The sequence below is a fragment of the Condylostylus longicornis genome, unplaced genomic scaffold (assembly GCF_029603195.1).
Source record: "Condylostylus longicornis isolate FDR11 unplaced genomic scaffold, ASM2960319v2 ptg000030l, whole genome shotgun sequence".
Classification (NCBI taxonomy): domain Eukaryota; kingdom Metazoa; phylum Arthropoda; class Insecta; order Diptera; family Dolichopodidae; genus Condylostylus; species Condylostylus longicornis.
The window spans coordinates 11,610,745-11,630,163 of NW_026577999.1; the positions used below are offsets into that span (position 1 = coordinate 11,610,745).

General features: G+C 28.0%; 1 protein-coding gene across 5 annotated transcripts in view; it reads left to right on the plus strand.

Moving 5' to 3' along the window:
- The window catches only part of LOC129607830 (diacylglycerol kinase eta), a 162,479-nt gene extending 143,407 nt beyond the window's left edge, over positions 1 to 19,072 (plus strand). For 2 of the 5 annotated variants that reach the window (XM_055519019.1, XM_055519023.1), the window contains 10 exons: positions 11,154 to 11,996; positions 12,068 to 12,615; positions 13,256 to 14,234; positions 14,306 to 14,479; positions 14,541 to 14,939; positions 15,006 to 15,542; positions 15,617 to 15,809; positions 16,148 to 16,520; positions 17,378 to 18,212; positions 18,347 to 19,071. In XM_055519019.1, the coding sequence (XP_055374994.1) occupies positions 11,154 to 11,996; positions 12,068 to 12,615; positions 13,256 to 14,234; positions 14,306 to 14,479; positions 14,541 to 14,939; positions 15,006 to 15,542; positions 15,617 to 15,809; positions 16,148 to 16,520; positions 17,378 to 18,212; positions 18,347 to 18,658 (5,193 nt within the window). In that variant the 3' untranslated portion in view covers positions 18,659 to 19,071. Of the gene's footprint in view, positions 1 to 11,153; positions 11,997 to 12,067; positions 12,616 to 13,255; positions 14,235 to 14,305; positions 14,480 to 14,540; positions 14,940 to 15,005; positions 15,543 to 15,616; positions 15,810 to 16,147; positions 16,521 to 17,377; positions 18,213 to 18,346 lie in introns of all 5 variants that reach the window. The other 3 variants (XM_055519022.1, XM_055519020.1, XM_055519021.1) reach the window with 3 other exon arrangements.
- Positions 19,073 to 19,419: the final 347 nt, after the last annotated feature.

The following is a 19,419-nucleotide window of genomic DNA, read 5'->3' on the forward strand; positions in this document are numbered from 1 at the left end:
GATTGAAAGAGATTTAACGCTCCCCGATTTAGTGAAGCGGATTTTACAGTAAATAAGAAGGCAAAGTCCTCTTTAGCCCTCTAGAAGAATCTTGGATAACAAGGAGCAGAGAGGCATCTACGTTGACATGTTGTCCCAAACGAGCTCTAAGTCTCCAAAAAAGATTTTAATGTTCGAAATTCGAGTTCGAAAATCTACATACCAATTGTAGATTCAATTTTAATGTGACAGACGTATCGACATAATGACAGAAATTTGTATTACTTTAAAAATACAAGAATTTAAAGAGCTGACTGAGAATTAATCAAAATCGGGCTTATCTATTATACTAGCCTTATGCTACAAATATTTCCGGAATACAAAGAATACTAAGAATATGCAGGTACTTGCTTAGTAGAAATAATATAAGATATTTCCAAATATTTATGTTACAACTTTCCATATTCATATAGATGGGTCTAGTATAAAATGTTCTTAAACAAAAACATATTTCTAAACTTACTTCTATTTTAAAATGTTGAAATAATAATGCAATCTATAATATGATGTATGTATATGTATATCTATCATAATTTCCAGCAAGTTTCTTTGTATAACACCTAAAATTAACCAATTTTTTTTTTAAATTTAAATAATTAACTTAAATAATTTAAGATGATTTTAATATAATTAAAGCTATAAAAAGAATTCTATAAATTTTAAATAAAAATTTAAAAATACTCATATGAATATTTAATAAGACAATAATATTGTTAACAAGTGTTATATTATATACATATACAATTACATATTTCATATAACAGTATTAAAGTTTTTTATTATATTATGTATAAAGATTTTATTTTTAAATTTAGAAAAATGTTAAGCTTCTGACGTTATTATATACCGCCTTTTGCCTTATAAGTCTATTTTCTTTTATTATATTAGACATTACTTTTGTATACCAGAATACTATAATAAGATGGGAATTTTATGCATATGCATTATATTTACATACCCACAAATAATGTAATATTCTTTAGAATTTTTATATTTCCTAAGTACTATCCTTATACTTTTATCATGTTTACCTTGTTCAAACTGTTATACATCATGAAGAAATCAAGAAGAAAAAAAAAAGTATCTACTTGTTCAAAACGTTTTTTATATCTTCAAAACCAAAATATTTATTAAGAAATTTTTTACTTTTTTTGCTCTCGTATACATACGTGTATAAGAAGAGTATATAAGCAGAAAAAAAAATCATTTTTGACATCGGAATATGAGAAATTTTACTTTATTTTCTTCTATGTAATTTTTCTGATTTTACTTTTATTATTACCATTTTTATTTTATTTTCATGTAAATTTTTTTTTCTATGAATATTGTGATTTTTTTTTACTTTATTTACTTATTTTTTACTTTCTAATGCTTATGCTTTTATTTCTGTTCTCTTATAACTTTTGGTTATGTTTCTTAACTTTTCTTTTTTGAATTTACTTTCTAAATCCGTTCTAGTGAATTTTCCTTTAAAACACTTTTTTTTTTTTGCCTACAAAATCGAAAAGGATACAACAATGCGTTATAAGTACACAAATAATATTATGTATATAAGGTTTGTAGCTATGTATAGGAAAGCTCAACAGATTCTTAGATATTTTACATTTATTTGCAATTATTTAAGTCGTTTTTTGCTTTTTATACTTCTATGCTATTTTTTTTTTTAAGAATAAAAACAAATAGAAATTTTGCTTCAATTTTAAAAATCATTTTTAAAATTTTTATTTTTCACAAAATAAGATTATGGTAAATATTTTTTTTTTTTACTTTAAATCAATGTAAATTGGATTGTTAAAAATATATATAACAATCTTATAAAATCAGAGAACAAATTAAAGTGTATCTATTGATTTGAGTATAAACGGAGGAAAAATAAGAGTTGACTATGTCAACCCTGCGATATCCGTGCGAGTTTGTTATCCTTTGGGTGAACAAATATTGCCATAGGTGACTATGGAACAGACTATGACTTTAAGTTACCGTACTATCAAATAACTACTGAAATTGTATGGCAGCTACCACAAGAAGTCAAGAAATTTTAACGACTTTTATCAGAGATAACAGCTCCATTAATATAATTGTTTTTGCGAAATTTTTATATTATAGGTCTAATAACTTTTGAGATAATACCAATTACTTTGAGAATTGTATGACAAGGAATCAAAAAGTTTTAACAATATTGATTTCGAGATAAGGCCAAATAACCTTTGAAGTTGTAGGTCAGCTACCCGAATCGCTGCCACGATAACACCCAATTTAAATAGGGTTGTAGTATTTACTATTATAAATCTTTTGTGAAAATTTAGTGATCTTAACTCAATTAGGTTTTGAGTTAAGTCTCAGTTAAGTTTTGAGTTATGTCTCAGACCGTATTATTTCTTAGTGTTACCAACGGTAAGGAAAATTTAGTATATCGTTGGAACATACGTACGGGTATAAAAAAAATTAAGTGTTTAACAAAAAGATGCTAAAAATAAGTTTGGTCCATTGGAACTGATACCTCTTGTACAGAGGCCCGGTAGTTGCTCAAAATAAAAATTCAGCGTATATGGTTATGCGGTACATTGTTGAAAAAGTCTTTGAAGTCTCTTTAACTTTTTTTTGGAAACTATTCTTAACATCAGTGTTGCATGATTTTAGCTCTTGAGAAAAATATTTTCATATGATTACCAGTTTACTGTTGCAAAAATCTTTAAAAAAGTCATACAAAAAGGTCTCTCATGATTCTTAACTATAGCTACTTCTAAGACCGTTTTGGTAATTTGTACCAGCCTAACATGTTTATAGCTTAAAAATTAATTGTATCTCAATATTGTGGTACATTAAACAATATTCTGGTCTTATGTTACAAAACAAATAAATTTCCGTATAAGAAAATCATATGCTAACTGTAACATGTAAAATTTCTTATAAAATGAAGGGAATTTTAATATTTTTCGAAATAAACCAAAAATCACTTTTATATACAAATTCTTTTCATTAAAATAATCTTAAAAATTTTACATAATTATCAAGGATTCCATATCGCTTTCAATTATTATTTACATTAAAAACAAAATTTAAAATTATAATTAAAATATCAAATATACATTATGTTTCACCTGTTTCTCGAACACATACATACACACAAACACAGTTGCCACGTAATTTCATTAAAATAATCCAAAAAATTTAAATACAAATTAACACATTTAATGAAAATGAATACGTAATTATAATTAAAATTAATTCCTGTAAATTATAATAAAAAAGTTTATGTAAATGTCGAATTTTTTACGCACTCATGTCTACAAAATTTAAATTGCAAAATAAATAGACGAAAAAATAAAGAAAATTATTAAAAATTTTCATTTAACATGAGAAAAAAAGTGTGATATTAAAATGAGAATTGGTTATAACCTTGGTTATAACAAAACAACAGTCACTAAAATTTTATTTGACACAAAGGATGAAAAGCGAAAAATTATTTTTTTAAATTTTAATGGGCTGTTCATCTAAATTCATTTTTTCTTTTTTGTATTTTAATGGTTATAAACGAAGTTATGAATTAACTACGAGCTTAATAATTGTAGAATCGAAAAAATCAAGAAATTTGGAAAATTTTTTGTTGTCTTCTATTTTAAGCTTTAATGTTGCAACTTTATAACGAAACATTTCTAAAATTGCCATAAAAAGGCTTCTTAATCTAAACTAAACCAAATCATCAGAGTTTTAATGAATTTACTAAGATTTTTGAAAAATGATGACTTAAAATTTGTACATATTTTTCGTTCACAATTTTTAAATGAATTTTTCTATATGGATTTAAAACTATTAAAAAACTGTTCGCAGAACTGGGAGGCACCTCAGTAGGATGGGTCTAGAAAGTGGAGACAATTGTAAAATCTGTGGGAAGATTGGGGATACCTCAGAACACTTTTTGGGGGAGTATGATTCTGCCGCTCATAAGAAAAGGAAAATACTGGGAATCTTTGCTCTCATGGCGGCGGAGTTGCTGTCTTGCGGACATCAAAAGAAGCTCGACTTCATCGAGAGGGTCTCGAGGGTTTTTAGCGTGTGGGGAAGAGGTGAAGCGGGTACAAAAGATCCAAGATCCTCATACGTGATCACGGTGCACTGTTACCCTGATTTTTAAAATCTACATCTTTTAAAAAATTTATATTAATATTAATATTAATTTATATTAAATTTTGTTGTATCAGAAATACGAGTATTCAATCAATAAACTTTAAAATTTCCTTAAAAATTTGTAGCATAACAGATTTATAAATAAGCTATTTACCGATTTTGAAATATTTTATGTTTTACTTGAATAATTTAAATATTCTAAAAAATTTAGTGTCAAAGCAGCGTGTTAAAACAAGCATTTAATGTAGGCCTTAAAAAAGTACATTTTTAAGTTGACCGTATTTTTAGAATTTCTCTACAAAACGTTTCAAAGGTAAAGTACATTTTACATACATGGGGGTAATAGGACAATACACAATATATAAAAGACAATACAAATACTAGGTTCATAAAAAGTATCCTTTTATGAAATGTAAAGAAAATCTTATACAACAAACATACATTATATTGTTGCCATAATAATTTCTAAAGGTCATAAAAAATACAAAATATGGTTCATACTTAACAAGATTTTAAAAACTATTGTATAAATAAACATGTACTAGTTAAGTACAAGGTGTATCAATAAATCGCGTACTTAATAAATGACATACTTTCTCGAGAAAGTAGAAACGAGAAATATACATACATTTTATAATTAACTGTAAGTTAGTTGATCTTTAGGGCCAAGCCTTCGCCGCCAGCGGCGTTGCAGGCTTGGTTGACAGTTTCATGGTACACTCTTTGTTTTTGGATTTTCCTCTCGGCTTTATCGGAATGGTTGAAACTGCTAGTCTCTGTAGGAGCTACAGTCCCTGCGGATATCGCTCTCGAGTTTATTCATCCTAGTTAAGCACCACCACCACGATAAGGTGGTATCTCATTGCGTTAACATTGAGTTACTAAGGGTTTTACTAGTTTTAAACTAAAATTTATACAATAATAACTGTTTTTAATGACTTGAACTTAAAAGTTATATATTTATTTTGTTTATGGATTTACTCAGTATTTATTAAATATACGGCAATCCTATATGTACCTATGTTTATGTACTTAATTTCCCGTATACATAAGAATATCATAAAGTTCATGAACAATCACTTCTAAAAACATACCAAGGTTATAATTTTTCCTTATACTTATGTTTTTATTTTTTTTGTTATTATTATTTTTATGAATAAAACGAGAAAAAAAAAATAGAGTTGACCTTGTCAACTCTGTGATACCCGTACGAATTTGTTATCCTATGTGCGAATAACTAATGTGCCATAACTAACTATGGGGCAGACTATGACTTTAAGTTGCCGTATTACCATATTAATTTATGCAAAATTTCAGTACTATGTGTTATTCAAAAAACTGGTTGTGCCAAACTACTATTGATGTTGTATGGCAGCTACCAGAAAGACCCAAGAAATTTTACCGAATTTTATCAAGCACATCGGCCCTACTAATATACTCACTTATGTGAAATCTCAATATCACAGCTTTTATAGTTTCTGAGATATAGTCAAATAACTTTTGAAGTTGTATGGCAGGTACCAGAAGGAGCCAAGTAATTTCAACGACTTTTATGAGACACATTGGCCCTACTAATATATTCGTTTTTGTGAAATTTCAATACCATAGCTTTAATAGTTTCTGAAATATAGTCAAATAACTTTTGAAGTTGTATGGCAAGTACCAGAAGGATCATGTAATTTCAACGACTTTTACCAGACACATCGGCCCTACTAATATATTCACTTGCGTGAAATCTCAATATCACAGCTTTTATAGTTTCTGAGATATAGCCAAATAACTTTTGAAGTTGTATGGCAGGTACCAGAAGGAGCCAAGTAATTTCAACGACTTTTATGGGGCATATTGGCCCTACTAATATATTCGTTTGTGTGAAATTTCAATACCATAGCTTTTATAGTTTCTGAGCTATAGCCAAATAAATTTTGAAGTTGTATGGCAGCTACCCGAACCGGTACCCCGATCATGTCCAATTTAAATAGGGTTCTGGCACTTACTACAAAAAATCATTTGTGAAAATTTGGTGAACTTAGCTCAATTAGTTTTTGAGTTATCGTTCGGACGGACGGACGGACGGACGGACGGACAGACAAAGCTAAATCAACTCAGAATTCGACGCTGATCAAAAACATACACTTGAGTCTATATCTAACACCGTTATTTCTTAGCGTTACAAACGGTAAGGCAAATTTAGTATACCCTTCGAACATACGTTCGTACGGGTATAAAAAAAAAATAGAGTTGACCTTGTCAACTCTGTGATACCCGTACGAATTTGTTATCCTATGTGCGAATAACTAATGTGCCATAACTAACTATGGGGCAGACTATGACTTTAAGTTGCCGTATTACCATATTAATTTATGCAAAATTTCAGTACTATGTGTTATTCAAAAAACTGGTTGTGCCAAACTACTATTGATGTTGTATGGCAGCTACCAGAAAGACCCAAGAAATTTTACCGAATTTTATCAAGCACATCGGCCCTACTAATATACTCACTTATGTGAAATCTCAATATCACAGCTTTTATAGTTTCTGAGATATAGTCAAATAACTTTTGAAGTTGTATGGCAGGTACCAGAAGGAGCCAAGTAATTTCAACGACTTTTATGAGACACATTGGCCCTACTAATATATTCGTTTTTGTGAAATTTCAATACCATAGCTTTAATAGTTTCTGAAATATAGTCAAATAACTTTTGAAGTTGTATGGCAAGTACCAGAAGGAGCCAAGTAATTTCAACGACTTTTATGGGGCATATTGGCCCTACTAATATATTCGTTTGTGTGAAATTTCAATACCATAGCTTTTATAGTTTCTGAGATATAGCCAAATAAATTTTGAAGTTGTATGGCAGCTACCCGAACCGGTACCCCGATCATGTCCAATTTAAATAGGGTTCTGGCACTTACTACAAAAAATCATTTGTGAAAATTTGGTGAACTTAGCTCAATTAGTTTTTGAGTTATCGTTCGGACGGACGGACGGACGGACGGACAGACAAAGCTAAATCAACTCAGAATTCGACGCTGATCAAAAACATACACTTGAGTCTATATCTAACACCGTTATTTCTTAGCGTTACAAACGGTAAGGCAAATTTAGTATACCCTTCGAACATACGTTCGTACGGGTATAAAAATGAGTGTTGAATAAAGAGATCCTTTTTTTAAAAGCTTGTTTTTTATCTAGCATAGCTATACGATATATAAAGTGGCTTTTAAAGAAAACAAAAAAAAAAAAAAACCGTACTTTATACTAGGTATAGTAAATTTTTTATAAGTACATAACAATACTTAAACTTTTTAATATTATGTATATGCATCTCAATGTGAATACAATATATAGTATATATCATATGCATATACGCTATATTAGATATTATATAAATATAAAACTGTAATGGAATAAAATAACTTAAACCGAATTGATCTTATAAGGCTTTTCTTTAAATAATACTTAAAAATATTTAAGTCAAAAATTAATTATACAAGAAGATAAATTATTGAATATTAGTTAAATCAGATTATAAAGTGATTATAGTATAACAATTTGCTTATAGATCAAAAGAGCTTCTTACTAGAAAATTTTATGAGAGATAGCGATAAAAATGTTTTAATAAATATGAAAATTACATAGTTTCTTAGAGATTTAGTTGGTAATTTTAGAGTATAAGTGCTTACATGCTTAAATTTGGCATCATATTAAAAATATTTCATATTACTTTCTGTATTGTTTAAGTTATTATATTGGTAAATTTATTTAAATAAAGTCCAGGTCAACATATAGAATTATTGTTTATATAGGCACTTTTTTATGAACATGTTTAACTTAAAATGTGTTGAATATTATGTAATTCGATAATAAATTATACATAATATGTTAAATTGCATATATAGGTCTGCCTAAATTATATAGCCTACAAAGAATGTACATATAAACATATGTTATTAATTTCAAAACTGTTATACAATTTATTTAACAGATAACTGATCATAACATAACATGTCTGTTATACTGTTAAGGACGTTTTCTTGTATAACAAAAATTTTTTATTTACATAATTCTGTAACTTATATACTGGTATACAATTAAATTTTATCAAATAAAAAAATTTGTTTGTTTACCCACTTAAATATAAAAACAATTTAATGCAGACAATTTAAATGAGGAAAATCTCAATTTTATATAATTAAATATTGAAATTTAATATATTATGTATAATTACTATTAAAAATAATGGGATCATAATTACTTCATAAAACATATTATTTATATATAATTAAAAAGAATTTTAAAATAAAACAGAAAATTGGATGAGGAACTTGCATACTCGTATATTATGTATAAGATTGTTATACATTGTTATGTAACAAGAAACTTATTATTATAAATTTTTTTTTGCTCTTATTTATACAAAAAAATCTTAAAATTAGTATGTAATTAGTACAAAATTATAAAAATCTAAAATATTTTTTACTATATTCGAAAAAAAATTGAATAAAGCTTTAAAATATTGAAATTTGACAACATTGCAATTTTTTCAAATTCAAAATTTTCAAATGAATTTTTAAAGGAATTTATTTGAACTAAAAAATTAAATATTCAGTAATTTAGAATTCAGAAAAGTTAGAATAAAAAATTTTTACAACTTTCCTAGAAAAAAAGTAAAATATGTGTAAACAGGTAAAACTGAATCTCATTTTCACCTTAAGTGCTTTAAGGTTTTGCTAACAAAAACCTTAAAGTATGCAATTGTTTTATAAGATATTTTATAAGTATATGCAGGCATTTTATCATTTTTTATCTTTTCTTATCAAATAAATAAAATTTAAGCACATATGGGAAATGGTAAATTATGCATGGGACAAAAGATCTCTCGAAGAATTTGTACACCTCGAGTGATCTCTCAAAATACCCTATTCTAAACCGTTTCTTTTTTCTCAAATTTGTGATAATAGATTTTGCTTAATTTTTTCCCAACTGGCAAGTTCTAAATTCCATTTCGTTTTCCTTTTGATATATCGTCTCTCAAATTTACCAAAGTTACAAGTTCCGACCTATTATCTCTTCCTAACTATTATTAGTTTATCGAAATTATCTTCTGACCGACAATCAAAATTAAACATTTCTTATTAAATTAACCAATGTTAGTACAGCTTTTTAACAAACCTCCTAAATGTATGCAACAAGATTTGATTAAAAATAAGTGATTTAAATAAAACATTGCACTTACAGTTTTCAAGAGTCAGGTTGTTAATAATGAACTTTTACATAAAAATATTAAAATTCTAATAATCAAGCACAATAGTACCAGTGAAATTTGTGGTATTTTGGTATTTTCAGTCTCATGAATATAGATGTCTCTCTCATGAATAAACACATTTATCACATCTATATACACCAATCTTATAAAATTATTTCAGTTTTTCATTTTTATTAACACAGACGAATCAGTATGTATGTGTATGTGTTTATTTAAGAAAAATGTTTGTTGAAAATAAATCAAATATTTGCTTTTACTTTCTTTTTCACATGTCATACCATACATAATTTTCTTTTTATCACTTTAAGCCAATTACTTTTACCACCATCCATTCCATACTAGATGTATTGTATATTAATTCTGCATAAGCATATTTACAATACAATAACATAAGAAAGTTTTTGAAGCATGTACATTATATATATACAAGTAGATGAATATGTATAATAGTACACACAATATTTTATATAGTAATTTTATAGAAAAATATTGAAAAATGGTGACAAAGGAATAAATATGTTTACAAAATGATTTGAAACTTTTTTTTAGTACAATAAACCTGTTCTTTTTCTCTTAGCTGTAGAAATTTAATGAAAATGAATTGTTTATACACAGATAGTAGAACATTTTGTCGTTCTTTATTATATTTTAATTACATACACCTATTATACAACAAACGCATCGAACTCAAACTTGTCTTCGTATTAAATGTGTCAAATAATGCTTTCATTAATCCCTCTATATATTAAATTATCAACAGATCCCATGCCATAGAATTCCTATACTAACTATAGATGGAAACATATGGCCGTAACAGTTTTGCAACGTATCTAATCATACAGTGGGCGTAAATTTTTAAATTGAATTGTTGTAATCACTCAAACATAATTTTTTTAGTTTTTGAAACATGAATTTTTTCCACTAGCTGTTAAGCCAATGATATGTGATTTAATTTAATTTTTTCTTTTGCCTTCCTACTTATATTTTTAGACCTCAGGCAGCTTAACATTTCGGAACATTTTGAAATTTCGAAATCCTTATTTCGAAATATTAGTCATAAGTTCGAATTTAGCTTATAAACCAAGACAAAATCAGAAAAAAATTTAATAAATTTTTCACAAGATACCGAGACATTGTTTGACAAAGAGTTATTCCTTTACAAAAGTACTATCACTGTATATCCTTTTAAAATATTAATTTTATTCCTTTTACATACTTGTTTACATTTTATATAAAAACAAAATTTGACTTTGCAGTTTTTTATTTGATTGATGTCACAAACAAAGGTACACAATAAGAAAATTTGATAATAAAATTTTATATCACGCAAAAATTTTAACGAGTCATTGTTAAGCATTATGATTTCATTTATATTTTGTAAAGGTGTATTTAATTTAGGAATAAATAAATAAATATGAAAATAAATATTGAAAATTCTAATTAAAAATTACATGATTGAAGTATAAAGGTGCGAGATTACGTATGAATAAAGGCTAAAATTATTAGATTGAAAATTTGGTATTTTTTGCTTTAATTTCATTAATACACCAAAATTAAATTTTTATAAATGAGTATACACCTTAAAGACAGGTGTTATCTTAACTTTAAAACCAATTCAGTTTAGACTTATTAATTGTTAAAATTTACTTTCTATTTATTTCATTTAATATCATTAATATTTTTTTTACTTACACACATTATTTCTTTTCTTTATAGGTAATAACTCCAACTCGTTCGCTCGTATTGTGTGCAGAATCACGCCGTGAAATGGAAGACTGGTTATCAGCACTTAAAACTGCATCTTCTCGTGAATATTTTGAATCAGGCTTGGAACAACATGACTTTCTGTCAAATCATCATCATTGGTATGCGACATCGCATGCTAGACCAACATACTGTAACGTATGTCGTGATGCCTTATCGGGAGTAACTTCTCACGGTTTATCATGCGAAGTATGCAAATGCAAAGTACACAAAAGATGCGCAGCAAAAGCAATTGCAAATTGCAAATGGACAACTTTGGCAACAGTGGGAAAGGATATTATCGAAGACAAAGATGGCAGTATTATTATGCCACATCAATGGATGGAAGGAAATTTGCCTGTTGCATCAATATGTTCAATATGCAAGAAAACTTGTGGATCTGTGCTACGTCTACAAGATTGGAGATGTTTATGGTGTCGGGCAACTGTACATACAGCATGCCGGCCACAAATGCCTGTACAATGTCCATTGGGACCAGCTAAAGTTTCTGTTGTACCGCCAACTAGTGTACATTCGATTGGTATCGATGAAGCCTGGGATGTTATTAGTCCTAAAGGAAATTTTTCTCCTTTATTAGTTTTCGTTAATTCAAAATCTGGTGACAATCAAGGTGTAAAATTTTTAAGACGCTTCAAACAATTATTAAATCCGGCACAGGTATTTGATTTAATATCAACCGGGCCTAGTTTAGGTTTAAGATTATTTCGACATTTCGAACTATTTCGTATATTAGTGTGCTCGGGGGATGGTTCTGTTGGCTGGGTATTAAGTGAAATCGATCGTTTTGATATGCATGTAAGTATCATATGTGTATGATACATCACATCTTATGAATTTTAATCAACTTTATGCAAAATTTATTTCAGAAGCAATGTCAGGTGGCAGTCCTACCTCTTGGAACTGGAAATGATTTGGCACGTGTACTTGGTTGGGGTTCGTCATGCGATGACGATGCGCATTTACCACAAATTTTAGAACGTTATGAAACAGCGAGTGTAAAAATGCTAGATCGTTGGAGTATAATGGTATTCGAAAAAGCAATACCTGTAAAAACACCGAAAATGTCATTACAAAATCCACAAGAAGTTTTATTAACTGGTTTTGTGGAATCGGCGAATTGGCATTTACAATCAATTGTTGAAGCTGATGATTTCCAAGTGGTAGTTAAATCAACGAATATATTATGTGAAACTGTAAACGACTTATTAAATAAAATATGCGAAAATAAACGTGATGATGAAGGCTTACAACTAAAATGTGATATTTTACGTCAAAAATTAAGTATGCTATTTGAAGCATTAAAAGAATGTGAATCCGGTGAATATGGTGGCGATGATCTAGTACAAACACTAAATAATTTAACAGCAAGACGCCGCAGTTCTGTTCATTTACGCAGAGCATCAATTGATTTATTGTACGTTAATATTTTTATTCTAGTTTTTCTTTTTGTGCAATTTTATATGCATTATGTAATAAGCTTTTATAATATATTTAGAGTTTTTTTCCTTATTATTTTGACTATAAATTAAATCAACAAATAAATGAAAAGGACGAAGTGTATGATAAATGGATAAATGTAATCTTCTGGAAAATTAAAAAATTATAATAAATTTTCTTTTCCACTTTAGATGAACTTACGAAACCATATGGAATTTTCCATACACTTATACGTTTGTCTTAAGCGAATAAAAATTTTGTCCCTGATGAAGTAACATAAAATTTAAATTTATAAATTATTTTCACATACACACGATGTGACGCAGTTTCGTCTGTTTATCAAATACAAAATAACTATTTTTTAAACCCCCATTATAAAATTATAATATTGATGAAATCATATTAAATTTTTGTGGTTATTTTTTTAACCTGCTATTACCTGATTTTTTTTTTAAAAATAAAAAATGCTACTCTGTACACGAGTATTTTTCAGATATTAAAAATATAAAGGGATTATTTTTTGAACAGATTAATTATCCTTTCGACTAAAATAAATTTAAAAACTTTAAAAATATTAACTAAAATTTTTTCTTATTAAATGTATTCTTATTTCTTAGACTATCCAATTCCCCACAAACGCTTCTTAATCCGCCTTCAATGGAAAAAAATGAAAAAGACAAATTGAATTCGAAGGAAAGACGTAATAGTCGTGCCTTACGTTCCACGGAGAAGGAAGCATTACATAGTCGTGCTAATAGTATAAAACGTGCAATTTATAGTGTTGTTGAGCATGGAGAGCAAGGGCGACCAAAACGTTATCAAAGAAAATTATCAATCACACCATTTGAAGCATTAAAAATTAATCAAGCATCATCTCATGAAACATCTCCTTGTACATCACCGCACCCTATACCGCCTATTAATATTATATCACCATCTGTGTCTACAACTCGCTTAACATGCATATCTCCCTATCCAGAAACTGACCGTAGAGAATCAGTAGAGGATGCTTTTTTTACAAGTTTAAATATTCCAGTACCATCTCAATTTGCAGATAGTCGAAGAAGTTCTGGCGTTCCAGAAACTGTAAAGGAAATTGAAGAAAACGGGAAATATTTACTAAACGAAGATAATCTTATACAATCAACTGAAGATGGAACTCGCAATCGTACAATCACTAAAAATGATTCGGAAGATACAACGGCTCCTACCGATGTTACATTAAGTTCTGAAAAACAGCCTCGTTTTTTACATGTACCAATTATACCTAACATTATCGAGCCTCCTGTAGATCCTTTGGGTGCCTTTAGACCAATTGAAGTATTCGAAAGAAATTTATACATGAACTATGATAGTGAGTCACAGGTTCTTAAATATGAAACAACAACTACAAGTACAACTGTAACATCGGTAGATGGAGATGGAGATACTGAATTATCAACAACATTACAGGTACCAAAATTATTGTCCCCGATTCCCATTACGAATGTTAATAACACTAGTAGTTGTGGTGGTGGTGTTGAAATTAATAATTTACAAAGCAATAATATATACACAAGTGAAGCAATTACTATTATTGACACAGATCTTATACCAGTAAATTTAAAATATATATTTATGATATTGCTAACAGTTATTAATGAAATAATTTTTTTAATGTTTTTTAGGAACAATCATCATCCGAGGAAATTCAAGGTGAAGCTAGTGATATTATTTCTGGAATGAGCAATGAAGAATTTAGCATGCAGTCAGAAATTGTAGAAAAACAAAATACTGAATCATATCACCATGGAAATGAGTTATCACAACATACTACATTCCATGTGGCAGATATTATTCAAGTAAATTTGAAGAAAAGTATATTAATATAAGAATAGCATTTTTAAATTGAAAATATTTTAGGATCCCTCGACAGATCGTTTAACTCACATTGATTCTCCAGAAACCAGTGATGAAACAGAAGCAATGCAAGGCGAAAGTTTAATGGATGATATCAGTTCAGTACTTGCTCATGATATGATTGGAGCTCTGCAAGACAACACAATTACAGAAGATACAACAACTATTTGTTCCGGAGAAATTATAAAGGCCCACAAAAAATTATCAATTAGAAGAAAATCATCTCCACCGCGAATCATTCGAATGGATAGCGATGAAAATCCGGCACAATTTGGATTTGAAAATATAGTTTTTGAAATAGACAATCGTTGCGAAGACCGAAAATTAAGACAAGAACCAATTCGTTATTGTAGTTTAGCTAAATTTGTTGAAGGCAACGATATAGCTCGTAAAAGTTTCAAAGTACTTATCTTTATGAAAGCTTGTTTATATGTAAATATTAATATTCTAAATTTAAATTTATTTTAGAAAGCACATCGAAGTAAATCTGTTGGTTATGTTAAACCAATTTTAAAAACTGAAGAAGATGATAGCAATAAGAAACCAATTATATCATCACCTATTACAATTCAACTACAGGGTTCTCATTCAGATCTCTCGGAAACAGAAACAATTATACACTCGGTTCCTCATCGAAAGGAATCATCTCCAAGACAATTAATTAATCCTGAAGTTAAAAGAATAACATTCGATGAGTCCTGTAAAAAGGAGTCATTAGACGATGAAGACCCTAAGAATCCAGGTATAAGTGTAATCGTCAGACCGCCAACACCATTACGGGGTGATAAAATAAATCCACTAGCGACATTAACTGTAAAACCAGTTGAAATACGTAGGCATTCAAGTCATTCCCCCAGCTTAACTGTTAAAGAATATGATAAAGAATTGGATAGACGACATTCTGGTGCAACACCAAATTTATTGACACTAGACCCAGAGCATGCACGTTTTTTAAGTTGCTCTCCAGCAGCAACTAGAAGAATAAGTTGTGGAAGTCTCTTTAAGGTTAGTAGTTTAAGATATGAAATGACTAGCGCATTTTTGTACTCGTAAAATAATCATATCATTTTTATCTGTAGCTAAATGAAGGGATACCTACTATAGGACTTGGTGGATCAAAATCCAGTCTTTTCATGGGATCAAGGCCAAGTATATTTGGTGGTGATTCTAAAGATCATGATAGCAAAGAGGATAAATACAAGGATAAGAATGAACCAAGGAACAAAAAAATGCCAATTATTAATCCACTTGTTCGACTACCAGCGTGGCCAAGTAAGTAAAATCATTCCCATCTGAAACATACAAAGTGTTAATGCAAAACGAAAAGTCAAAAACTTTAAAAGAAAAATTCAGTAGAATTTTTAATTTCTTTTTTATATCTGTCTACTTTTTTGGAACATGTCATTTTCGCACATGCTATAATTTGTTTGTTTCTTTATTCTAAAATTTAAAGTTAACTCTAATTTTAATTTGAAACAAAAATACAAAAATCAAAGCATAAAATTTATTTTCGAAACAAAAAAAAATGCTTTATGATCAATTAATTAAAAACAAATCAAAAAGTTGCGAATGCACTCTGTATGTTTTCAAACCTTGAACCATATTTCTAGATATAACCGGAGGTACTGGTTTCATATCAAAATGTTTGCTGGCAAATGCAGATACTCTATGTGCAGCTGTGAGCCCACTAATGGATCCAGATGAGACACTCTTAGAAGGATATCATGAAAAATGTGTGATGAACAACTATTTTGGAATTGGAATTGATGCAAAAATATCACTAGATTTCCATAACAAACGTGAAGAACACCCAGAGAAATGTCGTTCAAGAGCTAAAAATTATATGTGGTACGGTGTATTAGGATCAAAGCAGCTTTTGCAAAAGACCTACAAAAATTTGGAACAAAGAGTTCAGCTAGAATGCGATGGTCAAAGAATACCCTTACCATCGTTACAAGGAATTGTTGTTTTAAATATACCAAGGTAAAAACTTTCAGTTGCTACATAAATATGCATCATGAAATTGGAATTGTTTTGTGCATATTTTGTTGCCTACCTAATAATGTGATAGTGCTTGTATACTCTCAAAATTCTAATTTATAGAAATTTCCTACTTTTTAATATTTTTATTTTGTTTTTAATAAAAAAAAAATAATTGGTTGTTCTTACCTTCTTTATAATTTTACTTGTATTTTCCATGTTCCCATAATATTTCAAAATTATTAAATGTGTCCCTCCTTCAGTTTTATCAGTAGCAACCGAATGTTTATTTTAAATTCTACTTAAAAACTTGATCTTTTACAGTCTGCTTTTATTAGTGTAGTTTTAAGTAATTATTCACTTTTAGCTATTTGTTTTATTTATATAAATCAGCGTAATATGTAATAATGTATTGTGGTTAATAATAGCAGCAATAATAAATGTGAGCTTATTAGCACTTATGCCTCTATTTTAACTACCACAGCGTGTGTCAACATATTTTTTCGAAGCGGAACTTTTACTGACAAAATTTTAATAATTTATTTGTTTCATAAACTGGTGGAAATTCCGTTTTACTTTCGATTTTGAATAATTTAAACTACTTCATGCAATTTGAATTAAATTGAAAATGGACATTATGTTTATTTGGCATGTATTGTTGAAAACGAAATTGACCGAGCGTGCGAAAGTACATGGCGGCATCTATTAAAAATATTTTTATATACATACTTACTTTTCATTTAAAAATTTTTTTACATAATATATATTACATAGTATTTTATTATTGAATATGAATAAATATTTTAGCATTCTAAATGTGATACAGTATTTTAAACTATTTCTCTTTAAATTTAAAATAGTTTTATGGGTGGTACTAATTTTTGGGGTGGTACCAAACAAGATGATATATTTTTGGCACCATGTTTTGACGATCGTATTCTTGAAGTTGTAGCAGTTTTTGGCTCTGTTCAAATGGCAGCCTCTCGCCTTATTAATTTACAACATCATCGAATCGCACAATGTCAAAGTGTTCAAATTAATATACTCGGTGATGAAGAAGTACCAATTCAAGTTGATGGTGAAGCATGGTTACAACCACCAGGAATGATACGTATAATACATAAAAATCGTATACAAATGTTATGTAGAAACCGATCTTTAGAAATATCATTAAGACAATGGCAAGATAAGCAACGTGCTCATAGTATATCAATACAACGTGATCAACCATCAACTATTTCTGATTTAGGTAGTTCAATAAGCGGTGGAACTGAAGATTTATTCTCAGAACAAGAAAGTTATATTTTATTGAATTTTATTGAAGCAGTTAGCTCATTAGTTAAATGGGTTAAATTCTTAATAATATCACATCCATCCTTTGAACCAGGTTTATATGAAATAGCATGTAAAACAGCTGATACATTGGAAGCACTACATCCAAATGGTAAACTAATAGAGGGTCCAGATTTACGTATTAAATTAGCGATTGTTGTTGATACATCGAAACATTTATATTTAGAAGCTTGTTCTCTTTTACGTGATCGAGGGCAAAGCTTAGTATTACGTGAAGATTTAGAATCAAAATTAAGTTTATCGTTAGCTAATATGGAAATGGAATTACGAAGATGTATAATACAAAAATGTGCTGATGGTAAAACTAGAGTATTTTTCAATGTTTTAGCACCACCGGAAGAGGTAAAAAAAATTTTTGGTTTTACAATATATAATTTGAATATTAAACTTTTTTTTTAATCATTTTCATATTTTAACAAAAAAATTAATTAAATACCTAATATTATTTTCTTGTAACATTTTTTTTTAAATTTTAGCCTGATACCCGTAAAAAATCTAAACCATTCTGGTTACGTTTCCGTGGTGGAACTGCAGCTGGTGGAAGTGGATCACAACTTAAATCGATAACAAATACAAGAGATTCTGTTAATAATTGGGGTGTTAATGAAGTTGTTACATGGTTAGAAACTATGCAATTATCTGAATATGTTGAAAGTTTCATGAAAAATGATGTACGTGGCAAAGAATTATTAACGTTAGGGCGACGAGATTTAAAAGATTTAGGTGTAGTTAAAGTTGGACATGTTAAACGTATATTACAAGCAATTAAAGATTTAGGAGAAAATTAATTTTAATTAAAAAAACTGAACTAAAAAATAAAGCAAATATAAGTTCAAATATTTTATTTATTTTATTTAAATTTTTAATTAAATCTTTATAATTATATACGTGTATAATAAATTTAAATATATTATTGAAATCAAAACAATCATTCAATTTAATTTTAGTTTATTTTAAGATTAAAAGAAAATTTAACTAATTAAAAAATCAAAAATTTGTGTACAATTCCACCGAGTATCTTTGAAATAATAATTATGAAAGGCAATATAATATTATATTACAAAAAGAAATAAAAAACAAAATTGTATTAAATAAAGAAATAAAAATATCCAATGAAATAAGATTGATTAATTATTAAGATTTCATGTTAATTGTTTTCTATTTTATATTTATTAATTTTCAATAAAAAATTTGTATTTTGTATATGTATTTATATTAAAATTGTATAAATTTAATTATAACGAATAAATTATTTTACTCCTATGTTCTAATATTATAAAATTTCAATTCGTCTAAATTATTAAATACTATATATATATAGTTGTAATATGTATATAATAATAATTAAAATGATTGATGTTGTGATTCATAACATTTAAACTTAAAAAAAAAAACAAAATTACAAAATTAAATAAAAAATACGAATTTCAAAATCTAAAAACGTATATGAAATTGTATATAAAATTTATAAATTCATGTATTTCAACTTGTCAATATTTAATATATATATATATATATATATAATTTTAACTATAATTATAAAAGTTAA